Source organism: Salmo salar, chromosome 20 (genome assembly GCF_965601325.2).
Source record: "Salmo salar chromosome 20, fSalSal1, whole genome shotgun sequence".
NCBI lineage: Eukaryota > Metazoa > Chordata > Actinopteri > Salmoniformes > Salmonidae > Salmo > Salmo salar.
This window is the reverse complement of record NC_138310.1, coordinates 4,758,889-4,784,005: the sequence shown is the minus strand read 5'-3', so window position 1 is coordinate 4,784,005 and position 25,117 is coordinate 4,758,889. Positions and strand designations below refer to the sequence as shown.

The window sequence follows — 25,117 nt, the reverse complement described above, 5'->3', positions numbered from 1 at the left end:
ATGGCATAAAAATTGATTTTAAACAGCGGTTGACATGCTTCGAAGTACGGTATGGAATATTTAGAATTTTTTTGTCACGAAACGCGTCGGGCGCGTAACCCTTATTTACCCTTTCGGATAGTGTCTTGAACGCACGAACAAAACGCTGCTATTTGGATATAACTATGGATTATTTGGGACCAAACCAACATTTGTTATTGAAGTAGAAGTCCTGGGAGTGCATTCTGACGAAGAACAGCAAAGGTAATAACATTTTTCTTATAGTAAATCTGACTTTGGTGAGTGCTAAACTTGGTGGGTGTGTAAATAGCTAGCCCTGTGATGCCGGGCTATCTACTTACAATATAGCAAAATGTGCTTTCACCGAAAAGCTATTTTAAAAATCGGACATAGCGAGTGCATAGAGGAGTTCTGTATCTATAATTCTTAAAATAATTGTTATGTTTTTTGTTAACGTTTATCGTGAGTAGTTTAGTAAAATCACCGGAAGTTTGAGAAGACAAGACTCTCCTTTATCTAACCACACTGTCCGATTTCAAAAAGGCTTTACAGCGAAAGCAAAACATTAGATTATGTCAGCAGAGTACCAAGCCAGAAATAATCAGACACCCATTTTTCAAGCTAGCATATAATGTCACAAAAACCCAGAAGACAGCTAAATGCAGCACTAACCTTTGATGATCTTCATCAGATGACACACCTAGGACATTATGTTATACAATACATGCATGTTTTGTTCAATCAAGTTCATATTTATATAAAAAAAACAGCTTTTTACATTAGCATGTGACGTTCAGAACTAGCATACCCCCCGCAAACTTCCGGGGTATTTGCTAACAATTTACTAAATTATTCACGATAAACGTTCACAAAAAGCATAACAATTCTTTTAAGAATTATAGATACAGAACTCCTCTATGCACTCGATATGTCCGATTTTAAAATAGCTTTTTGGTGAAAGCACATTTTGCAATATTCTAAGTACATAGCCCAGCCATCACGGGCTAGCTATTTAGACACCCGGCAAGTTTAGCCTTCACCAATATCAGATTTACTATTATAAAAGTTCGATTACCTTTTGTTGTCTTCGTCAGAATGCACTCCCAGGACTGCTACTTCAATAACAAATGTTGGTTTGGTGCAAAATAATCCATCGTTATATCCGAATAGCGGCGTTTTCGTGCGTCCCAGACACTATCCGAAATGGTAAATCAGGGTCGCGCGCATGGCGCAATTCGTGACAAAAAAAATCTAAATATTCCATTACCGTACTTCGAAGCATGTCAACCGCTGTTTAAAATCAATTTTTATGCAATTTATCTCGTAAAAAAAGCGATAATATTCCAACCGGGAATCTCCTTTTCGGCAAACAGAGGAAAATCACAAAGACGGGGGCGGCCAGGGTACGCGCCTAAGCCCACAGTCCCTTGATCGGCCACTTGAGAAAGGCGATAATGTGTTTCAGCCTGGGGCTGGGATGACGAAATTCAGGTTTTTCCCGGGCTCTGAGCGCCCATGGAAGACGTAGGAAGTGTCACGTTAGAGCAGAGATCCTTTGTAAAAGATAGAGATGGCAAAGAAGTTCAAGAAATGGTCAGCCAGGCCACTTCCTGTAAAGGAATCTCTCAGGTTTTGACCTGCCATTTGAGTTCTGTTATACTCACAGACACCATTCAAACAGTTTTAGAAACTTTGGAGTGTTTTCTATCCAAAGCCAATAATGATATGCATATTCTAGTTACTGGGCAGGAGTAGTAACCAGATTAAATCGGGTACGTTTTTTATCCAGCCGTGAAAATACTGCCCCCTAGCCATAACAGGTTAAAATGGTGTAAAATAGTCATATGTTTGAAAATTGGAAGTTTTTGTATTTTTGAGGAATTTGTAATTCGCGCCACGCCCATCATTGGCTATTGGAGCAGGTGTTCCGCTAGCGGAACGTCTAGATGTAAGAGGTTATGTAACAATCACATCCTGGAATGGAGAGAACGTTCGAACATCACGTGCATAAAAAAACTCACGCTGAGGCGACCGTTAGAGATATTTGGAACTCACGCGTGAAAGGGTTAATGACTCCAACCTAAGTGTATGTAAACTTCCGACTTCAACTGTAAATACATCATTACATTATTTCTAAGCATAGCGTACAAATGTATCCAAGTGTTGCTTCACTTTCGCTCTCTTTAAATCTCCATCCTGTGTAACAAATGCCTTATTGTGTTGGTCCACTAGGGACCTGTTGTCATCGTATTAACTTTCTAAATCAATAACCTGTGTGTGTGTCTCTTGTTATCATTTAGCTTGTTAGTAAATAATCAATCAAATACATTTGTGTTGTACGGAATGATCAGTGAGACTCGGGTTTGTGCAGATTTACGAGGTCTACGACATTCAGAATGAAAGTGATATGAGGAAATGATTAATTAGTGATTGGTATTATATCTATATATTCTTGAGTTAATTCGGGAGACGGTAACTCATTAAACAACGTTTCCCGTGGTGCCCCAAATTCCTAATGAGTTAATTGGTACATGATTCATTTAAAATAGAGTAATAATTACATGTAGTAGGTAATTATTTGATAAATAGCAGTCATCACATGATAATGACAGTCATGTCACGACAATAGCAACAACTTCCGGTAGACAGGCGTTGCGCTAGTACGCTCAACTGAAAGGCTACCATTCATTTACAGTATACTAAAATTAACTAATAGTGTATAGTCATTAACCTGTTATGGCTAGGGGGCAGTATTTTCACGGCTGGATAAAAAACGTACCCGATTTAATCTGGTTACCACTCCTACCCAGTAACTAGAATATGCATATACTTATTACATATGGATAGAAAACACCCTAAAGTTTCTAAAACTGTTTGAATGGTGTCTGTGAGTATAACAGAACTCATTTGGCAGGCAAAAACCTGACAAGGTTTCAGGCAGGAAATGGCCTGTCTGACAAGGTGTCGTTCTTCTTGTCTCTGTTTATTGAAGAGTGAGGATCTTAGCTGTCCCATGACACTGCCTACGGCTGCCATAGGGTCTCAGAAGGCGGTAAAAAGCTGAATCGTGGCTTTGCAGGCTCTGGCTGGAAAAAAGTAGCGCATTTGGGTAGTTGCTGGTTACAGTACTGTGAGACTCAGGCTCGTGCCCGCGTCGACCGAAAGCTTTGTTTACTTTCCTCTGTTTAGCTAAAAGGAGATTCCCGGTCGGAATATTATCGCTTTTTTACGAGAAAAATGGCATAAAAATGGATTTTTAACAGCGGTTGACATGCTTCGAAGTACGGTAATGGAATATTTAGATTTTTTTTGTCACGAATTGCGCCATGCGTGCGACCCTGATTTACCATTTCAGATAGTGTCTGGGACGCACGAACAAAACGCCGCTATTCGGATATAACGATGGATTATTTTGGACCAAACCAACATTTGTTATTGAAGTAGCAGTCCTGGGAGTGCATTCTGACGAAGACAACAAAAGGTAATCAAACTTTTGTAATAGTAAACCTGATATTGGTGAGTGCTAAACTTGCACGGGTGTCTAAATAGCTAGCCCGTGATGCCTGGGCTATGTACTTAGAATATTACAAAATGTGCTTTCACCAAAAAGCTATTTTAAAATCGGACATATCGAGTGCATAGAGGAGTTCTGTATCTATAATTCTTAAAATAATTGTTATGCTTTTTGTGAACGTTTATCGTGAGTAATTTAGTAAATTCTTAGTGAATTCGCCGGAAGTATGCTAGTTCTGAACGTCACATGCTAATGTAAAAAGCTGGTTTTTGATATAAATATGAACTTGATTGAACAAAACATGCATGTATTGTATAACATAATGTCCTAGGGTTGTCATCTGATGAAGATCATCAAAGGTTAGTGCTGCATTTAGCTGTCTTCTGGGTTTTTGTGACATTATATGCTAGCTTGAAAAATGGGTGTCTGATTATTTCTGGCTTGGTACTCTGCTGACATAATCTAATGTTTTGCTTTCGTTGTAAAGCCTTTTTGAAATCGGACAGTGTGGTTAGATAAAGGAGAGTCTTATCTTTAAAATGCTGTGAAATAGTCATATGTTTGAAAAATGGAAGTTTTTGTATTTTTGAGGAATTTGTAATTTGCGCCACGCCTATCATTGGATATTGGAGCAGGTGTTCCGCTAGCGGAACGTCTAGATGTAAGAGGTTAAGCATGTAGTATACAGTATATTAGTATGGGTATTCGAACACATCTATAGTTTTATTGCCACATGAACATTTTGGGTATGAGTCTTTCTGCATGCTAGGCAATGACAATCAATATTTCAATCCTACCCATATGCCCACAGCTGGCAGCACACAAGTAATCATCAATTTGGAGTGCAGCTGCACACGACCCGATTGTAATGCCTGTGGTAAATTTGGGTATCCCTATGGGGCTAGTTATGGACTATCAGTAAATTACATAATGTACATGGGACATTGTTAAAATTCCAATTGCTTCAAATTTGAATGACTTAACCTCAAACCAACTATAAATTGTATAACTTCATATACAAATATTGAAAGCAGTTAATTAGAAAACAAAGGTGTGCAACAGGAAAATATTGTCTCATTTACATTGTGTAATAATTGACGAGCTCTAACTAGCCCCGGAGATAGGCTATCCATAGTCAAACCAATTTTGCCACGGTCGCACACCAGCCGGCTGAAGCTAATTGACAAACTCTTCCCACCTGCAAACATACATACGAGACACCCACATCAAACCACAACCCGAAACCAACTCGTGTTTGAATTACTTATTTGTTTCATGGGCTATTGCATATTGCAGGCAATTATGACCATGGGGCAAAATGATTTTTTTGAACAAATCCGAGCCAAATCAATAGATGGTGCAAAGAGTGTGGTGCACTGTCAAATATATAACAGAACATAACAGAAGCGAAGACCGAAACAGAAGCGAAGACCGGAACAACATGAAACTCAGACCCAGTAACTCAGGCTTGAGCACATGGACCAGGACTCAAGCACTAGGACTTGAACTTCAGCCATAGGGACTCGTGACTTGAACGAGCCGTAGGGACTCGTGACTCGACTTGGACTCGAGCAAAGGGGACTTGGGAGTCGACTCGAACTTGAGATTTAGTGACTCGACAACAACACTGGTTATGATTAGCTCATTTGTGACCCGTTTCAGGAAGCTAGGTGTATGTCGCAGTCACTACTTCACAGGAGAGAAATTTTAACATAATATTTTTGTATTTTATCAAAATGCGTTTTTTGGCCAGAAATGCTTTCTGGAACATGTGAACTCGTATTTACAGATGTATGCCATCTGTACATACAAATAAAATACATCAATTAGGAGCGTAGTTGGTTTATCCACAGAAAAAGTCAGGAACCTTCCCGCTAGCCATGATTGGCTGAGATAAGGGATGGGCTGGACATGCTGAGAGATGAGTTCAGATTGGTCTGCCATGTAGCATGTTTCTGTCTATAACATGAGCTGCTCAGTATGTGTAGATAATCCTTGCTACTGCTCTCAACAACATTGCTGCCCGAATTTAGCAGGCGCTATCAACAAAAATCTGTGGGAAAGAGTTGTGATGGACTACTTTCCGCACATGGGCAGTGTGAACCGGAGTGACTTGACACAACGCGGTCCAAACAAGCTGTACACACAAAACGGAAACGACACAGGAAGTCTTACTTAAATAAAGCAGTTCAATCTGGCGTGAAGCGTTCATCCATGTATACGGGTAAGTGTGTAGCTATATTTTCAGATATCAAACGTTTCTAATTTTGTCAGGAAGTAATTTTCATTGCAAGTTAAAACATACTGCTAGCTAGCGGATGTTAGCTTGCTGGCTTGCTAGCTAATGTCACGTGTAGGATCTGTGTAGTAATATTATTTGTATTTCAGAAAACCATTTGCATGGCTAGTTGTAGACTAATGTTAGCTAGCTGCAGATTCATTCTACAGCATTTCATGCTTGGTGGCTAGCTGAGAATTTGTTTGTATTGCTAATAGTATGGTTTGGGATTATGGTTCATTGTTTAGCTACATGTCTAAAGAAAAGACTCCACTTCGCCAGATGATTACAAGGCCCATCAAGTTAACAAGGTGTGTCTGGGGGTGATTACGGCCATCTATTGTATTTCATGAACATGTGTACAGTATGAGTCAAAAGTTTGGACACACCTACTCATTCCAGGGTTTCTTTATTTTTACTATTTTCTACATTGTAGAATAATAGTGAATACATCACAACTATGAAATAACACATGGAATCATGTAGTAACCAAAAACATATTCTATATTTGAGATTCTTCAAAGTAGCCACCCTTTGCCTTGATGACAGCTAGGCACACTCTTGGCATTCTCTCAACCAGCTTCATGAGGTAGTCACCTGGAATGCATTTCAATTAACAGGTGTGCCTTGTTAAAATTTCATTTGTGGAATTTCTTTCCTCCTTGATGCCTTTGCGCCAATCAGCTGTGTTGTGACAAGGTAGGGTTGGTATTCAGAAGATAGGGATATTTGATGAAAGACCAAGTCCATATTATGGCAAGAACAGCTCAAATAAGCAGAGAAAAATGACTCCATCATTACCTTTACCAACATGGCTACCACAGCACTCTGCAGCGATATGCCATCCCATCTGGTTTGCGCTTAGTGGGACTATCATTTGTTTTTCAACAGGACAATGACCCCACACACCTCCAGGCTGTGTAAGGGCCATTTGACCAAGGAGAGTGATGGAGTACTGCATCAGATGACCTGGCCTCCACAATCACCCGACCTCAACCCAATTGAGATGGTTTGGGATGAGTTGGAGCGCAGAGTGAAAGAAAAGCAGCCAACAAGTGCTCAGCTTGTGGGAAGACTGTTGGAAAAGCATTCCAGGTGAAACTGGTTGAGAGAATGCCAAGAGTGTGCAAAGCTGTCAAATGCAAAGGGTGGCTACTTTGAAGAATACCAAAACATTTCTGCAGCATTAAAGGTCCAAGAACACTGTGGCCTCCTTCATTCTTAAATGGAAGAAGTTTGGAACCACAAAAACTCTTCCTAGAGCTGGCAGCCCGGCCAAACTGAGCAATATGGGTAGAAGGGCCTTGGTCAGGGAGGTGACCAAGAACCCGATGGTTACTCTGACAGAGCTCCAGAGTTCCTCTGTGGAGATGTGAGACATCTCCACAGAGGAACAGGCAAAAAAAGTCTGCCAACAAGCAAACACCAGCCACGAACGATGTGTTTACAATACTGCGTTGGTAATAAAGCATAATTTGTTCGAGCACAACTTCCGGGGTAGCTAGCTTTAGCTTGGTACCTAGCTAGCTCCAATACAACCAGCCTGAAAACAATGACCAGTAGAAACTGCAGTCATTTTCATTATTCTTAGCAATGATTTAGGAATCCTTGTAAGTATTGGCTAGGTTGCCACTTGTTGTTCGCCTATTGAAATTGAACTTCAGTTCATGAAAATAAATAGCAAGCCAGCTACTTAACCCTGTTGCCCAAAGCTAACGTTATAAGCAGCCAGCTAGCTTCATCTGGCTAGTGACGCTCGACCAGACCGGGTTATGTGTTGTGAAGCTAGCCACAATAAGGATTAGGCACAAATGTGGAATTTGCAGTTTGCCCTCAAAATAAGTGTGTCATTGACTGATGCAAATTAATTGAAATAGTAGAATTATGCATATACTTTTATTTAAGGCTAACCGCAAAGTCCACTATTGTGGCTAATCCTTATTGTGGCTAGCTTCACATAGATGGGTACGACAAACATAAATCAAATAAGAACTGTCTTATAAATTAGGGTTATTTTAGATGACACCTAGCTATATAGTTAGCTACTGAAACAGATGTCATGTTACTTGACATGTCAAATAGTGTTATTTTACATGTATCTTTTTTGACACGCAAAGACCCAAACAGCGTTCCATAGAAATCCTGGTTGAGAATGAAACAAATGAACAACGAAACAGCACAGCAAGTAAGTGAAAGAAATATGTTTTGATTATGTTTCACTGGTAATGGGGACATACATAAATGCCAACAAAATAACATTTTTGTTCAGTGTGGTGGGTGTAACATTTTTTTTAACTAGGCAAGTCAGTTAAGAACACATTCTTATTTACAATGACGGCCCAATTGTGCGCCACCCTATGGGACTCACGGCCGGATGTGATACAGCCTGGAATTGAACCAGGGACTGCAGTGACACCTTTTGCACTGAGATGCAGTGCCTTAGACCGCTGCGTCCATGTGTGTGTGTTAACTATTTAACTGTACTAGAATGCTTAAAAGGCCGCAAAAGTTATGAATATCTGTATTGGGGTTTTTTTGGCAAGGAAAATTTCGGATATCGGTATTGGCCAAAAATGTCATATCGGTGCATCACTAATAGAAACATTTCTGTAAACCAGTTTTTGCTTTGTCATTATGGGGTATTGTGTGTAGATTGATGAGAAAAAAACAATTTAATCCATTTTAGAATAAGATAATTTAACAAAATGTGGAAAAAGTCAAGGAGTCTGAATACTTTCAGAATGCACTATACTGTAGCAACTGAAGGAGTTAAACATGGGAACTGACCTCTTCATCTTCAACTGACCCTCTTCAATCTCCAGCGGTTACTGTTATGCCATAACTTCTATGACCAGTGTTCTCCTGCTGTGACTGATTTGGATGGAGACCTTCACCTGGTGGGACTGGTTCTGTAACAACAGCTTGAGTTCTCGCTTTCCCATCGCTTCATTGGGAAATTATAGGTCCTCATTTTCCTTTCTAATTGCAAAATTGCATAACCTTCAACAACTTCACAGATGTCAGCCACTGCTGCCTTGGTCAACACGTCAAAGCAGGATGCAAACCGCTTGTGCAAAGCCTTGGAATTCCACATGGGTCCGGGTATTCTGTTCATTTTCAGGGCTAGTCTGTTACAGTTTATTGTTCGACACTTTAAAATGTCAAATTATATTTGGGTGGTACTATGGATTTGGAAAGGCCAATGTGCGAAGAATTTGTCCATCTGGAGAATAGCTAGCTACAAACAATAGGAAAGGGGCGAAGAAGAGATACTTCCTGTACCCAAGTTTTAAAACAAGCAGCCTTGGTGACAGCCTGTGTTCTCATCACACACATACTGCAGGTGGAACCCCTGAAACTGCACAGGTAAGAACCAGATAAATGTGGTTATGTTCTCTTTATTATACAGTGGCAAGAAAAAGTATGTGAACCATTTAGAATTACCTGGATTTCTGCATAAATTGGTCATTATATTTGATCTAATTTTCATCTAAGTCCCAACAACAGACAAACAGTGTGCTTAAACTAATAACACAAAGTATATATCATTTCAACATTCAGTGTAGGTTGGAAAAAGTATGTGAACCCCTACGCTAATGACTTCTCCAAAAGCTCATTGGAATCAGGAGTCAGCTAACCTGGAGTCCAATCAATGAGATGAGATTGGAGATGTTGGTTAGAGCTGCCTTGCCCTATAAAAAAACCTCACAAAATTTGAGTTTGCTATTCATGAGAATCATTGCCTGATGTGAACCATGCCACGAACAAAAGAGATCTCAGAAGACCTAAGATTAAGAATTGTTGACTTGCATAAAGCTGGAAAGGGTCACAAAAGTATCTCTAAAAGCCTCGATGTTCATCCGTCCACATTAAGACAAATTGTCTATAAATGGAGAAAGTTCAGCACTGTTACTACTCTCCCTAGGAGTGGCCGTCCTGCAAAAATGACTGCAAGAGCACAGCGCAGGATGCTCAATGAGGTTAAGAAGAATCCTAGAGTGTCAGCTAAAGACTTACAGAAATCTCTGGAACATACTAACATCTCTGTTGACGAGTCTACGATACTTAAAACACTAAGCAAGAATGGTGTTCATGGGAGGACACCACGGAAGAAGCCACTGCTGTCCAAAAAACACATTGCTGCACGTCTGAAGTTTAAAAAGTGCACCTGGATGTTCCACAGCGCTACTGGCAAAATATACTGTGGACAGATGAAACTACAGTTGAGTTGTTTGGAAGGAACACATGTGTGGAGAAAAAAAAAGGCACAGAACACAAACATCAAAACCTCATCCCAACTGTAAATTATGATGGAGGGAGCATCATGGTTTGCGGCTGTTTTGCTGCCTCAGGGCCTGGACAGCTTGCTATCGTTGACGGAAAAATGTAATTCCCAAGTTCATCAAGAAATTTTGCAGGAGAATGTTAGGCTCTCTGTCCACCAATTGAAGCTCAACAGAAGTTGGGTGATGCAACAGGACAACGACCCAAAACACAGAAGTAAATCAACAACAGAATGGCTTCAACAGAAGAAAATACACCTTCTGTCAGAGCCCAGTCAGAGTCCTGACCTCAACCCAATTGAGATGCTGTGGCATGACCTCAAGAGAGCAGTTCACACCAGACATCAAGTATATTGTTGAACTAAAACGGCTTTGTAAAGAGGAATGGTCCAAAATTCCTCCTGACTGTTGTGCAGGTCTGATCCGCAACCACAGAAAATGTTTGGTTGAGGTTATTGCTGCCAAAGGAGGGTCAACCAGTTATTAAATCCAAGGGTTCACATACTTTTCCCACCTTGCACCGTGAATGTTTACACAGTGTTTTCAATAAAGACATGAAAACGTATCATCGTTTGTGTTTTATTAGTTTAAGCGGACTTTGTTTGTCTATTGTTGTGACCTAGACAAAGATTAGATCAAATGTTATGACCAATTTATGCAGAAATCCAGGTATTTCCAAAAGGTTCACATACTTTTTCTTGCCACTGTATACCAGTCTTGTTTTTAAATTGTGAAGTGTATTATGTGACAGTTATGTAAATGCATTATAACAGGAACTCTGAACTTACAAAACGGATATTCATCAATATATTGCAATGCACAAGTTCAATAATTGCCTGATGGTGAGCTAGAATTGACTTATTCCTGACTTTTTATATTGCATATGAACAACTAATAAAACACTGTTCTGACTCACTAATTTCAGACATATTGTGGAAGTTATTCACCTTCAATGTCAACACACTGCCAAACCCAAATATTGACAATCACATGCTAATTACATGTCTCCCACTTTAAACTACAATCTATAAAGGCTTTATATAGTGTACATCTTCATAATAAACACCATAGATGTTTCACAAATCACCTATGGTCATATTCCAACTGTATAAAATGGTGGCATTACATATGACATTGCCTTATCTGGGGACTTTGCTCAATACAACCAATATCGTGTAATGTCACCATCAGCATTACATCATGTGTAATCTGGGAAAATGACGCTGACAGAGGGCTGCCGTGCTTCTAGCGCTTAGGAATACACGCATTTCTCTGCACCCGCAATAACTTCTGCTAAACACTTGTATGTGACCAATAAAATTTGATTTGCCCACGTAAGCCTATGTTTTTTTCGGGGAAATTACATAATGGGTTATGGTACATTGCAAAATGTAACATGCAACAGCAAAATCTGGCCTGGAGCATGTTCTGACCCTGGAGTTGTAAATGTCGTGTTTACAGCATGTTTTATGGTAAAACTGAGCTAATAAACACATGGTCTCAGTAAACAGGTAAATCAAAGGTGAGTAATTTTCCACAAATGTACCCACATTTCTATGACATGCAAATAGTTAGTGAACGCCATAATGTAGTTATTTTGTTAGATACTGTACTTAGGGTTTAGCTGAAATTGTATTTTGTTCAAACTGCTGTTTGACAAATAAATATTCTCAGTCTTATCCATAATAATCTCATCACGTAGACTAGCATACTGTATTTGCGAGCTGTTGGCTAGAGCGCATGTTCCAAGACCAGAGTAGGCACATTTGCTATTTAATGCAACAGTTTGTGACAAAGCTATCGGTAGAGTTGAAAATGCAATGGAAACACATTGAACACATTTTATTCGGTACCTGAAAACTTAAACGGAAAAGTAAATTGTGTGCACTACCTCATCAGGCACTGATTTGTATACGCAGCAAGTCAGTTTGGTGAAAACAGACCATTGGTTAGAAAACGCGCATTTTCTTCATGCAGATTTTATAATTTTGGCATGAAAATCGCCAATTGGATGGAAACCTAGCTACTGACCCACAAAACGTCTTTGTAGATTCATGATAGCGTTATTAGACAAAACAATGAAAGTGAACTTCAAAACGTGATGTTGTTTAACTGGGATTTGCAGCTGTTGGCAAGTAATGAATCTGCTAGCTTCTGAACTTTAAATAAACTTTCCTACTGTCTGTATTATAAAAAGGTAAGTTTACTGGGAGAACACATTTTCTCTTACAGTTCCGGCCTGACATGAGTTATCTTCTTGCAAGCACACTAATAATGTTATATTGTTACATATAGTTACAACCCTTTGTAAAGCAAAGGGAATTTCCATAGTAGGATATGATGCATTAGGCAATGCACTCTATAGTTCTTATTAAGACTTTATGTATGCTATATTAAGCCTTTATGAATTGTGGTAAATTTAAAGTGTGACCATTATCGTAACAACTTATATGGAAGGACTGTTCCATTTTCAAAATACATTCCAGTGGTAATAATGTCTCATCAAATAGCTTTGTTTCATTGGGTTAAATATGATCAATTGTATCATTTCAAAGGCAATTAAATGGAACAAAAATTGAAATTAGAGCATTGCACTGTTAGACCATGTTTTTCACCTCCACCATTCTTGCGGAATTCATCCATCAAAACATATCAGTGTGAAAATACAAAATAGCCTATTCTTCATGACTAATCGTCAAACAGTGTCAAGGTTCTGGTCTAATGCTTCTAAAAATGTTAGGCATAACTGTGTTCGTGGAGCTCTCAACTAGCCTTACACCTCACAGATTAGGGTGGTTTTTCTGTTGGTGTAACCTCAAATTTTGTTTCCCTGCAAACCTTTTACCACACTGCTCGCAGGCAAATGGCCTCTCTCCGGTGTGTACGCTCTGATGCGTTTTCAGATGGCCAGACTGGGTGAACCTCTTCCCGCACTGGGTGCAGCTGTATGGCCTCTCTCCTGTGTGAACCCGCAGGTGTGTCTCCAGATTTCGCGACGATGTAAAACACTTGCTGCAGAAGGTGCAAATAAAACGCTTGCTGTCTCTGCTGTCATACTTGGCTGCAGCGTGAAGTCCGGCGGCAGTCATTTGATAATGGGCAGAGCTCAAGTCTGCAACCTTGTCAAGCAGCAATTCCCTGCGGTCCGGTTTCAGGTATTTCCCATCCTGCATGGAAACCATTCCCAGCATATCCTGGTTGCTCCATGAAGAACACATATCCAGTTCCACGTCATAGGGTAGAGAGCTGACCATGGAAACTTCTCTTTTCATTTCGAAATTCCCAGCCAGAGAATTTGGACTACTCTCTGGTTCAAAGGGAAACCGTTTCCCTGTCGGGTGAGTAGAGGGGACGGTGTTGGTTTCTGAAGGGAAATCATAAACGGGTTCCACTGTCTCCATTTCATCATTCCTCCCCGGTGGACTGGACCCAGACTCACTGGGTGTCTCATGCAGCGTGTAGTCAAGGCTCAGGGGGTTCCATCTTCCGGCCGTGAACTTAGAATGCAAAAACTGGGGAGTCCTCTGAGAACTCTCGTTCCCCTGCTCGGATCGGTGGCCACTATCCTCTCCACTTCGGTCCCACTCCCTCGTAGTCATGGTGGAAGAGGTTATTCTGGATGGCCCTTCTTCACCGTCATCCACTTCAGGATACGACGCCTCAGTACCTTAGGGAAGAGATTGGAGCAAATAGGAATGTCAAACACAGCGATGAACCTGTGTTTCCATTGTTTTGTAAGGGGAGAAGTAGGAGATGTGGCTGGCAACAGGGTGTGGGTACATATTGCCCTACACAAGCAATAATAATGTAGAAAAATATTTTTCCTATGTCTCAAAAACATTTAAAATTGGGTTGTAGCTCATCTATCTACAACTAATGTCAGGGAGATGCAGTCGAACCAGTTTGGGCCACAACGCTCACGACAAATGATTGTCAGCATTGATGTGAGGAGCAATATTGCCAGTAATGGGGGAAATTGTGTAGGCCTACACTTAATTGTGTGTGTGATAATGTTAGGAGTGTGATTCAACTAAGTTCACTTAACCACTTGACATCGGGGAGAGAAAAGCAGTTGACATAACAGACAGAATTTGCAACTTCCATGCAATTCAACTTGGCTAACAATTCATGTGTACACCTTTCACTTACCCTTCTCACTGAATAGCAGAACATCCTGTGTGTCATTACTACTATCCAAGTCCCTGCCCAGCTTCTCCTCCTTGATTAAGACTATGTCAGGTCCGATCTTCTCTTCAGGTACCTGCAAAACCACCTGATATGGTGAGAGAGCATATTTAATTGAAAATACAGGAAGATGCAGGGTTTGCAGAATGAGTTGTAGAGGCAGCAAAATTGGGGGCATGTACTGTAAGTCATGTTTAAAAGGTAAAAGACAAACAAGACATTAATACCATAACATTTTTGTACAGACCAGGGGTGTCAAACATACAGCTCACAGGTCGCATATGGTTTCGAAACAACCTAAAATGAATAAAATCCAATAAAAATGGAACTATATTAATAATCTCTTCACTCTGTCCAACTTGCTAACAATTACCGAAATACATGTTAGGTCAGGGAGGATTTAAAATTCCGAAAACATTGGATAGAGGACCAGCACATTTTGAAGGAAATAAACACATTTTCAGTGCATTCCTCCGGAGCTCCCGAGTGGCGCAGTGGTCTAAGGCACTGCATCTCAGTGCTAGAGGCGTCACTACAGACAACCTGGTTCGAATCCAGGCTAGAGGTCAACCGATTAATTGTCCATTCCGATTAATTAGGGACAATTTCAAGTTTTCATAACAATCGTAAATCGGTATTTTTGGATGCGATTTGGCCGATTATTATAAAAAAAATGTAGACCTTTATTTAAACTAGGCAAGTCAGTTAACCTGTTTGGGATAGGGGGCAGTATTTGCACGGCCAGATAAAAAAACGTACCCGATTTAATCTGGTTACTACTCCTGCCCAGTAACTAGAATATGCATATAATTAGTAGATTTGGATAGAAAACACTCTAAAGTTTCTAAAACTGTTTGAATGGTGTCTGAGTATAACAGAACTCATATGGCAGTCAAAACCCTGAGACAAATCCTAACAGGAAGTGAAAATCTGATGTGTGAAATCACTTTCAAGCGTTTGCCATTGAAACACACAGGGACTTATTAATCATTTAGCACTTCCTAAGGCTTCCACTAGATGTCAACAGTCTTTACAAAGTGGTTTGAGTCTATGGTAGAAACTGACCCAAAGAGAGGCTTGGGAAGTTGGTCACAGGGGGAGGGCCATTACTACTATGACGCGGGCGCCCATGGGAACCCTTTTGTTTCCGAAGCGTTTAGTAAGACAATGCAATCGTCCGCCTTGAATATTATTGAAGCTCTGGTTGAAAAAGGCCCTAAAGATTTATGTTATACAACGTTTGACATGTTTGAACGAACGTAAATATATATTTTTTGCACATTCGTGACGACAAGTCCAGCGCGCCTCGTACATTATGAGTAGCCTTCGGAATGCGCTAACAAGAAGGAACTATTGGGACATAAATTATTAACTTTTTCGAACAAAACTACATTTGTTGTGGACCTGGGATTCCTGGAAGTGCCTTCTGATGAAGATAATCAAAGGTAAGGGAATATTTACAATAGTATATTTGATTTTAGATGGTTCCAAGATGGCGCTAACATGTATCGCCTAGCCTATTTTTCTGAGCATACCACGTTGTTTATTGCAAAGTGTGATTTCCCAGTAAAGTTATTTTTAAATCTGGCAATGCGGTTGCATTCACGAGATGTTAATCTATAATTCTTTGAATGACAATATTACATTTTAACAATGTTTTCGAATAGTAATTTTGTAAATTGTAGCGCTGATTCACCGGAAGCATTTGAGGGAAAATATTTTCTGAACGTCACGCACCGATGTAAAATGCTGTTTTTATATATAAATATGAACTTTATCGAACAAAAAATGCATGTATTGTGTAACATGATGTCCTAGGAGTGTCATCTGATGAAGATTGTCAAAGGTTAGTGCTACATTTAGCTGTGTTTTGGGTATTTGTGATGCATGCAAGTTGCTTTTAAAATGGCATTGTGATTTTTTTTTGGCAGGGTACTCTCCTAACATAATCTGTTTTGCTTTTGCTGTAAAGCCTTTTTGAAATCGGACAACGTGGTTCGATTCAGGAGAGGTGTATCTATAAAAAAATGGTGTAAAATAGTCATATGTTTGAGAAATTGAAGTTATAGGATTTATGAGGTATTTGTATTTCGCGCGATGCGATTCCACTGGCTGTTGGCAAGCGTCCCACGTTCCCAGACAGGTTAAGAACACATTCTTATTTTCAATGACGGCCTAGGAACGGTCGGTTAACTGCCTTGTTCAGGGGCAGAACGACAGATTTTTACCTTGTCAGCTCGGGGATTCAATCTTGCAACCTTACGGTTAACTAGTCCAACGCTCTAACCACCTGCTTTACATTGCACTCCACGAGGAGCCTGCCTGTTACGCGAATGCAGTAAGAAGCCAAGGTAAGTTGCTAGCTAGCAATAAACTTATCTTATAAAAAACAATCAATCATAATCACTAGTTAACTACACATGGTTGATGATATTACTAGTTTATCTAGCCTGTCCTGCGTTGCATGTAATCGCTTAGGTACACATTGCTCCAACCATAAACATCAATGCCTTTCTTAAAATCAATACACAAGTATATATTTTTAACCTGCATATTTAGTTAATATTGCCTGCTAACATGAATTTCTTTTAACTAGGGAAAATGTGTCACTTCTCTTGCAAACAGAGTCAGGGTATATGCAGCAGTTTGGGCCGCTTGGCTCGTTGCGAACTGTGAAGACTATTTCTTCCTAACAAAGACAGCCAACTTCGCCAAACGGGGGATGATTTAACAAAAGGGCATTTACGAAAAAAGCACAATCGTTGCACGACTGTACCTAACCATAAACATCAATGCCTTTCTTAAAATCAATACACAGAAGTATATATTTTTAAACCTGCATATTTAGCTAAAAGAAATCCAGGTTAGCAGGCAATATTAACCAGGTGAAATTGTGTCATTCTGCGTTCATTGCACGCAGTCAGGGTATATGCAACAGTTTGTGCCGCCTGGCTCGTTGCGAACTAATTTACCAGAATTTACGTAATTATGACATAACATTGAAGGTTTAGACTTAGGGATGCCACCCGTTAGATAAAATACGAAACGGTTCTGTATTTCACTGACAGGAAAAACGTGTTGTTTTCGAGATGATAGTTTCCGGATTCGACCATATTAATGACCTAAGGCTCGTATTTGTGTGTTATGTTATAATTAAGTCTATGATTTGATAGAGCAGTCTGACTGAGCGGTGGTAGGCAGCAGCAGGCTCGTAAGCATTCATTCAAAACAGCACTTTCGTGCGTTTTGCCAGCAACTCTTCGCAATGCATTGCGCTGTTTATGACTTCAAGCCTATAAACTCCCAAGATTAGGCTGGTGTAACCGATGTGAAATGGCTAGCTAGTTAGCCGGGTGCGCGCTAATAGTGTTTGAAACGTCACTCGCTCTGAGACTTGGAGTAGTTGTTCCCCTTGCTCTGCATGGGTAACGCTGCTTCGAGGGTGGCTGTTGTCGATGTGTTCCTGGTTCGAGCCCAGGTAGGAGCGAGGAGAGGGACGAAAGCTATACTGTTACACTGGCAATACTAAAGTGCCTATAAGAACATGCAAAAGTCAAAGGTATATGAAATACAAATCGTATAGAGAGAAATAGTCCTATAATAACTACAACCTAAAACTTCTTACCTGGGAATATTGAAGACTCATGTTAAAAGGAACCACCAGCTTTCATATGTTCTCATGTTCTGAGCATGGAACTTAAACGTTAGCTTTCTTACATGGCACATAATGCACTTTTACTTTCTTCTCCAACACTTTGTTGTTTCATTATTTATTTGAGGCTAAATTGATTTTATTGATGTATTATATTAAGTTAAAATAAGTGTTCATTCAGTATTGTTGTAATTGTCATTATTACAAAATTTATATATATATATATATATATATATATATATATATATATATATATATAATTGTTTTATTATTTAAATTGTCCGATTAATCGGTATCAGCTTTTTTTGGGCCCCCCAACAATCGGTATCGGCGTTAAAATCATAAACGGTCGACATCTAATCCAGGCTGTATCACAACCGGCCGTGATTGGGAGTCCCATAGGGTAGAACACAATTGGCCCAGCGTCGTCCGGGTTTGGTTGGTGTAGGCCGTCATTGTAAAATAAGAATTTGTTCTCAACTGACTTGCCTACCGTAATTTCCGTACTATTAAGCGCACCTGAATATAAGCCGCACCCACTGAATTTAAAAACTATATATTATTTTGAACATAAATAAACCGCACATGTCTATAAGCCGCAGGTGCCTACCGGTACATTGAAACAAATGAACTTTACACAGGCTTTAACGAAACACGGCTTGTAAAAAAAAAAAAAATTGGCAGTAAGCTTTAGTTGTCTTTTTGCAGTCAATTCCTCACGCTGCTGTTTCCAACGTCTTATCATCGACTCATTAAGACCAAGCTCCCGTGCAGCAGCTCCATTTCCTTTTCCAACAGCCAGATCAAATCGCCTTCAACTTGAAAGCTTCATCATATGCATTTCTCCGTGTCTTTGCCATGATGAGGGTGACAAAATGACTACTGTAATCAGAATGATGGAAAGTTTGAGAGCGCTCGATTTAATCTAAACAGTAAACAAAAAAGTTGTTTGACCTTAACCCGTTCGGCAATTTCATTGGTCTAATGAAAGCTTCATGCCGCCAAAAAACTGAGCACGTCACAGAATGTGTTTTTTTTTTAAGAATTTTTTTTTCTACCATATATTAGCCGCGTCATTGTTTAAGCCGTGAGGTTCAAAGCCTGGGAAAAAAAGTTGCGGCTTATAGTCCGGAATTTACGGTAGTTAAATAAATTGAAAAATAAAATAAAATTGAAGACCAAATGCGGCCTACAGGGCAAAATTAGTTTGACACCCCTGGTATAGACATTGTGATTTCACCAGTAGAGACCATTACTTCCTAATGGAACATGTCCCAAGACACTCAATGTAATGGAACCACCAAGTAATGGTTTCAGTTAGGTTGTAGTGGAAACCATTAGACTGCGTTCTAGTGGTCACTGATGTTTTTTAAGTTGGGCTCTCAACAGGATTTATCATCAATAAAACATGGATGGCAAAACAGAACACGAGAAAGCCATAAACCAGCTCTAATAAAGCTTCATGTAGACTTTTTTCTATTACCTCTTTATTTTCAGACTGTTCTGTGGCTTCCCGAACAGCTGTGATCTTTCCAGCTCTTCTTAGATTTTCATGTGACTGCTTGGTACAGGCAGCCCTTCCAGATGAAGATGAATGTTCTAGGACAAAGTGAGAAGTAGGCCTGATAACTAAGTAAGCTACAATATTGTAATGAAGACAGTATGTGCCATCAATGAATCACACGAGGGACAAGACCATCAAAACACACACACACGACCAAAAGTATGAGGACACCTGCTCGTCTCATTCCAAAATCATGGGCATTAATATGGAGTTGGTCCCCCCTTAGCTTTTATAACAGCCACCACTCTTGTGGGAAGGCTTTCACTAGATGTTAGAACATTGCTGCAGGGACTTGCTTCCATTCAGCCATACAAGCATTAGTGAGGTTGGGCACTTGATGTTGGGCGATTGGACCTGGTTCGCAGTCGGCGTTCCAATTCATCCAAAAGGTGTTCGATGGAGTTGAGGTCAAGAGTTTGTGCAGGCCATTCAAGTTCTTCCACACCAACTGAGCGCGGGGGCACAAAGTTGAAAGCACAGAAACATCTAGAATGTCATTGTATGCTGTAGCGTTAAGATTTCCCTTCACATGAACTAAGGGGCCTCGCCCGAACCATGAAAAATAGCCCTAGACCATTATTCCTCCTCCACCAAACTTTACAGTTGGCACTATACATTGGGGAAGGTAGCGTTCTTCTGGCATCTGCCAAACCCAGGTTTGTCTGTCGGACTGCCAGATGGTGGAGCATGCTTCATCACTCCATAGAACGCATTTCCACTGCTCCAAAGTCCAATGGCGATGAGGTTTACACCACTCCAGCAGACACTTGGCATTGCACATGGTGATCTTAGGCTTGTGTGTGACTGCTCTGCCATGAAAACCGATTTCATGAAGCTCCCAACAAACAGTTCTGCTGACGTTGCTTCCAGAGGCAGTTTGGAACTTGGTAGTGAGAGTTGCAACCGAGGACACACGATTTTTACGCTCTACGCGCTTCAGCAGTTCCGTTCTGTGAACTTGTGTGGCCTACCACTTCACAGCTGAGCCATTGTTGCTTCTAGACGTTTCTACTAAACAATAACTGTTGACTGGGGCAGCTCGAGCAGGGCAGAAATTTGACGAACTGACTTGTTGGAAAGTTAGCATCCTATGATGGTGCCACGTTGAAAGTCACTTTGCTCTTCAGTAAGGCCATTCTACTGTCGGTGTTTGTCTATGGAGATTGCATGGCTGTGTGCTCGACTTTATACACCTGTCAGCAATGGGTGTGGCTGAAATAGCCGAATCCACTAATTTAAAGGGGTGTGCACACAAAAGTTTGGTTGTTTTTCAAAGAAAAGCACATTTTTTTGTCTATTAAGATAACATCAAATTGATCAGAAATACAGTGAACATTGTTAATGTTGGAAATGACTATTGTAGCTGGAAACAGAAGATTTTTAACGGAATATCTACATAGGCATACAGAGGCCCATTATCAGCAACCATCACTCCTGTGTTCCAACGGCACGTTGTGTTAGCTAATCCAAGTTTGTCATTTAAAAGGCTAATTGATCATTAGAAAACCCTTTTGCAATTATGTTAGCACAGCTGAAAACTGTTGTCCTCCTGATTAAAGAAGCAATAAAACTAGCCTTCTTTAGACTAGTTGAGTATCTGGAGCATCAGCATTTATGGGTTCGATTACAGGCTCAAAATGGCCAGAAACAAAGACCTTTCTTCTGGAACTCGTCAGTCTATTATGGTTCTGAGAAATTAAGGCTATTCCATGAGAGAAATTGCCAAGAAACTGAAGATCTCGTACAACGCTGTGTACTACTCCCTTCACAGAACAGCGCAAACTATCTCTAACCAGAATAGAAAGAGTGGGAGGCCCCGGTGCACAACTGAGCAAGAGGACAAGTACATTAGTGTGTCTGGTTTGAGAAAGACGCTTCACAAGTCCTCAACTGGCAGCTTCATTAAATAGTACCCACAAAACACCAGTCTCAACGTCAACAGTGAAGAGGTGACTCCTGGATGCTGGCCTTCTAGGCAGAGTTCCTCTGTCCAGTGTCTGTGTTCTTTTCCCCATCTTAATCTTTTTTTATTGGCCAGTCTGAGATGGCTTTGTCTTTGCAACTCCGCCTAGAAGGCCAGCATCCCGGAGTCACCAGGTTTTTCTTTATTTTTTATATTCTCTACATTGTAGAATAATAGTGAAGACATCAAAACTATGAAATAACACATATGGAATCATGTAGTAACCACAAAAGTGTTCAACAAATCAAAATATATGTTATATTTGAGATTCCTCAAAGTTGCCACCCTTTGCCTTGATGACAGCTTTGCGCCCTCTTGGCATTCTCTCAACCAGCTTCACCTGGAAAGCTTTTCTAACAGTCTTGAAGGAGTTCCCACATATGCTGGTTACTTTTCCTTCACTCTGCGGTCAAACTCATCCCAAACCATCTCAATTGGGTTGAGGTTGTCTGATTGTGACGGCCAGGTCACCTGATGCAGCACCATCCCTCTCCTTATTGGTTAAATAGCCCTTACACAGTCTGGAGGTGTGTTGGGTCATTGTCACATTGAAAAACAAATGACAGTCCCACTAAGCGCAAACCAGATGGGACGGCGTATCGCTGCAGAATGCTGTGGTAGCCATGCTGGTTAAGTGTGCCTTGAATTCTAAATAAATCCTGACAGTGTCACCAGCAAAGCACCCCCAAAAAGTTAATTACACAAATTAACTTTTAACAAGGCACACCTGTTAATTGAAATGCATTACAGGTGACTACCTCATGAAGCTGGTTGAGAGAATGCCAAGCGTGTGCAAAGCTGTCAAGGCAAAGGGTGGCTACTTTGAGGAATTTCAAATATAAAATAGATTTTGATTTGTTTAACAATTACTACATGATTCCATATGTTATTTCATAGTTTTGATGTCTTCACTATTGTTCTACAACGTAGAAAATAATAAAAATAAAGAAAAACCCTTGAATGAGTAGGTGTACAAACCTTTGACTGGTACTGTATATATACACACACTGACTTCGGAAAGTATTCAGACCACTTGACTTTTCCAGATTTTGTTAGGTTACAGCCTTATTCTAAAACGGATTACATTGTTTTTCCCCCCTCATCAATCTATACACAATACCCCATAATGATAGCAAAGGGTCTGAATAGTTATGTAAATAAGGTATTTCGGATTTTTTTTTTATTATACATTTGCAAAAATTTCTATTGACCTGTTTTATCTTTGTTATTATGGGGTATTGTAGTTAACTAACGCACTTTTGTACATTGCGCCGTAACATACAATTGACCATATTTTAGTGCCCTAAAAATGTAATATGAATACCAATGTAAAGCACAATTTCTCCCCTTTCCAGCAAAATCCAAGACAAGAACTTCAATCATGCAGAGACGGGCAGCATGAAGGAGGCAATGAGCTCCGTCTGGTCTTTTTAAAAATGGCAGGTGGGGAAGCGATACCTACTGCTTGATAGTGAAAGGGGGAGATCAGCCATGTGGCGAAACTGCTTTTTTCATCCGATCTGTCCAACTCATCACCTCTAAAATGTAAATAAAACACTATAAAGAGTTTATATAATGTGTCATTACATATCTACTTGAAGGTGTGTGTCGAATTTCAATCGGGTTTTTAGGGCGTCGCTAAAGTTATCTTCAGAAGTAAACAGCGGCTGTCGCGGCTTTTGAGTCTTGATGGCTTGCAATGATAACGCAAAAAATGTATGCATTCAGTTGTACAATTGACCAGGTATCCCCGTTACCCTGTCCCTTTCTTATTTTTAATCTGCGAGAGAAGCGCTACACCTGGTGGAGAGAGACTGTACGACATAGAATGAGTTGCATTATGCGTGCTGTACGTTACGTCATGACACATCACAATGTAACGTACAGCGTCAGAGGGGTCCGTTTTTTTCAACTCTTCAATACTATCGGGTTATTACCATGTCAATCAACGCTTGAACAGAAACGTAGTTCACACCCCGGATTTTGATGCCAACACAGTCACTACAGTCCATTAGTTTTCATTGCAGCCTCGTTTGTGCAAATTTGTGCGTAATGGGGTTAGTCAACAGTAGATTGATGAGGAAAACATTTATTTAATACATTTTAGAATAAGGCTGTAACGTAACAAAATGTTGAGAAAGGGAAGGGGTCTGAATACTTTCCGAATGCACTGCATTTATATATAAATACATTGAGACAGTTAAATTGCACTTCAGAACGATTCTGGGACAGTGATGAAAAAAGTTAGTTTGGAGCCCTGTATGTAGCAAGCTAGCTACCAGACATTGCCCAAAAAACTGAAGTCAGAGGAGAAACAGTCTCCTGCAGGTGAGGACAGAGAGGAACTGATTAACTCCATTACTGACTAGCAAATTATAAAAGTTGATTAATTGATCGTAGAATAAAACGATGTACTTGACTCATGATGGATATCTTCTCTTTCCATCTTAAGAGGGATAGATGACTGGGACGTCAGGCTACAGCCATACATGAATTACATTTTTTTTATGAAATGCAAACGGTTGGGGCTTTTTGATTGATATACTCCTGTTGAAAACGTGATTATATTAGAGCAATGTGACTTGTATTATTACTATTTCACAATGTTTAACATTGTGTTATTTTACAAAAATGTTTTCTGGGAGAAAAAAAAATACATATTACCATTCACTATCAATCACTTCTATGGTTCAGATTAAAATAATTTGGTGTGATGAACCAATAACGAAGGGAGAAATGCTGAGAACAAGGTAAAGCAAGTTTACCAGTTGTATTTAGATTGTCATTATGGAGACACCTATTGGAATAATGTGGCAACTCCTCTTAGCTGCGAAAAACATTTTTGGGTTTAGTTTTCAGGCCTTGCAGGCATGTTAAAATTTCAGCTAGAGCTGGCGACACACACACACACACACACACACACTTACCGGCATTGAGGGAATCAATGTTAGCGTGGTGGTTTGTTTCAGCCATATTCCCTCTCTGCCCACGCGCAATGATGGTCTCTATCAACTCGAGTTTCCTTTTCAATGCCTCATTCTCTTTGTGGCTTCGAGAGATTTCCAATTGTAAAACAGCATAACTGTCATCTACGAGCTCGCAGATATCTGCCACCGCCGCTTTGGTCAATGCATCCATGATGGACGACAGTTGTGTATGAAAAGCTCTGTAGTTGGTCATTGTGTTAGGTAGAAATTGTCGCACAGCTAGCATCTTCTCCAGCGACCATGCGACTTCTCCAGAGACCATAGGTGTTCTCCCGTGTAAATATGGTGTAAACAGCCTCTTCGAGTTAAATCAAAAACGCAGATTAGGTTATCTGTGAATTTAGCAAGTGCTGGTCGCAGATAATTGAGCTAGCTATCTAACAAGTTGTCCTTCTGAACCGCAACAAATAAAACAGATTTTCCTTTTTTTTTCTTCTTCTGTGGTTTTGTTGGCGATCACGAACTTTCAGAATAAAAGCCCTCATCTATGAAATTCGCCAGCCAGAGAGGATAAGCATCAAAGGGCACGGCCAGTAGCGATTTTAGCATGTAAATCTTGGTGGGGAAAACTTCCCATATTTTTTTGATGCATGCCAGCAAAGCCACTACACAATACAACACAACACGAAACAATACATTAACAAGCAGTGCCCACAAACTGTTCGGGCCTACATAAAGCTGTCCCAACAGC

At 40.1% G+C, this 25,117-nt stretch overlaps 1 protein-coding gene across 2 annotated transcripts; it reads right to left on the bottom strand.

The window, feature by feature from the left end:
* Positions 1-6,184: 6,184 nt before the first annotated feature.
* si:dkey-7l6.3 (uncharacterized) lies at positions 6,185-24,878 on the bottom strand. Of its 2 annotated transcripts, XM_014161033.3 has the most exons (4): positions 24,367-24,878; positions 19,396-19,511; positions 14,225-14,348; positions 6,185-13,742 (listed from the first exon to the last, which is right to left on the bottom strand). In XM_014161033.3, the coding sequence occupies exons 1-4, from the start codon at positions 24,686-24,688 to the stop codon at positions 12,856-12,858; spliced, it is 1,449 nt and encodes a 482-aa protein (XP_014016508.1). In that variant the 5' UTR covers positions 24,689-24,878; the 3' UTR covers positions 6,185-12,855. The 2 variants fall into 2 exon arrangements, with proteins under 2 accessions (XP_014016508.1, XP_014016509.1); XM_014161034.3 differs by lacking the exon at positions 19,396-19,511.
* Positions 24,879-25,117: the final 239 nt, after the last annotated feature.

Coding starts and splice junctions, on each gene's coding strand:
- si:dkey-7l6.3 (XM_014161033.3), bottom strand. CDS start 24,688: ATGGTCTCTGGAGAAGTCGCATGGTCGCTGGAGAAGATGCTAGCTGTG. Junction 19,512..24,366: donor CATTGATTCCCTCAATGCCG/GTAAGTGTGTGT, acceptor ACTTTGTCCTAG/AACATTCATCTTCATCTGGA. Junction 13,743..14,224: donor TCTGCTATTCAGTGAGAAGG/GTAAGTGAAAGG, acceptor CTCTTCCCTAAG/GTACTGAGGCGTCGTATCCT.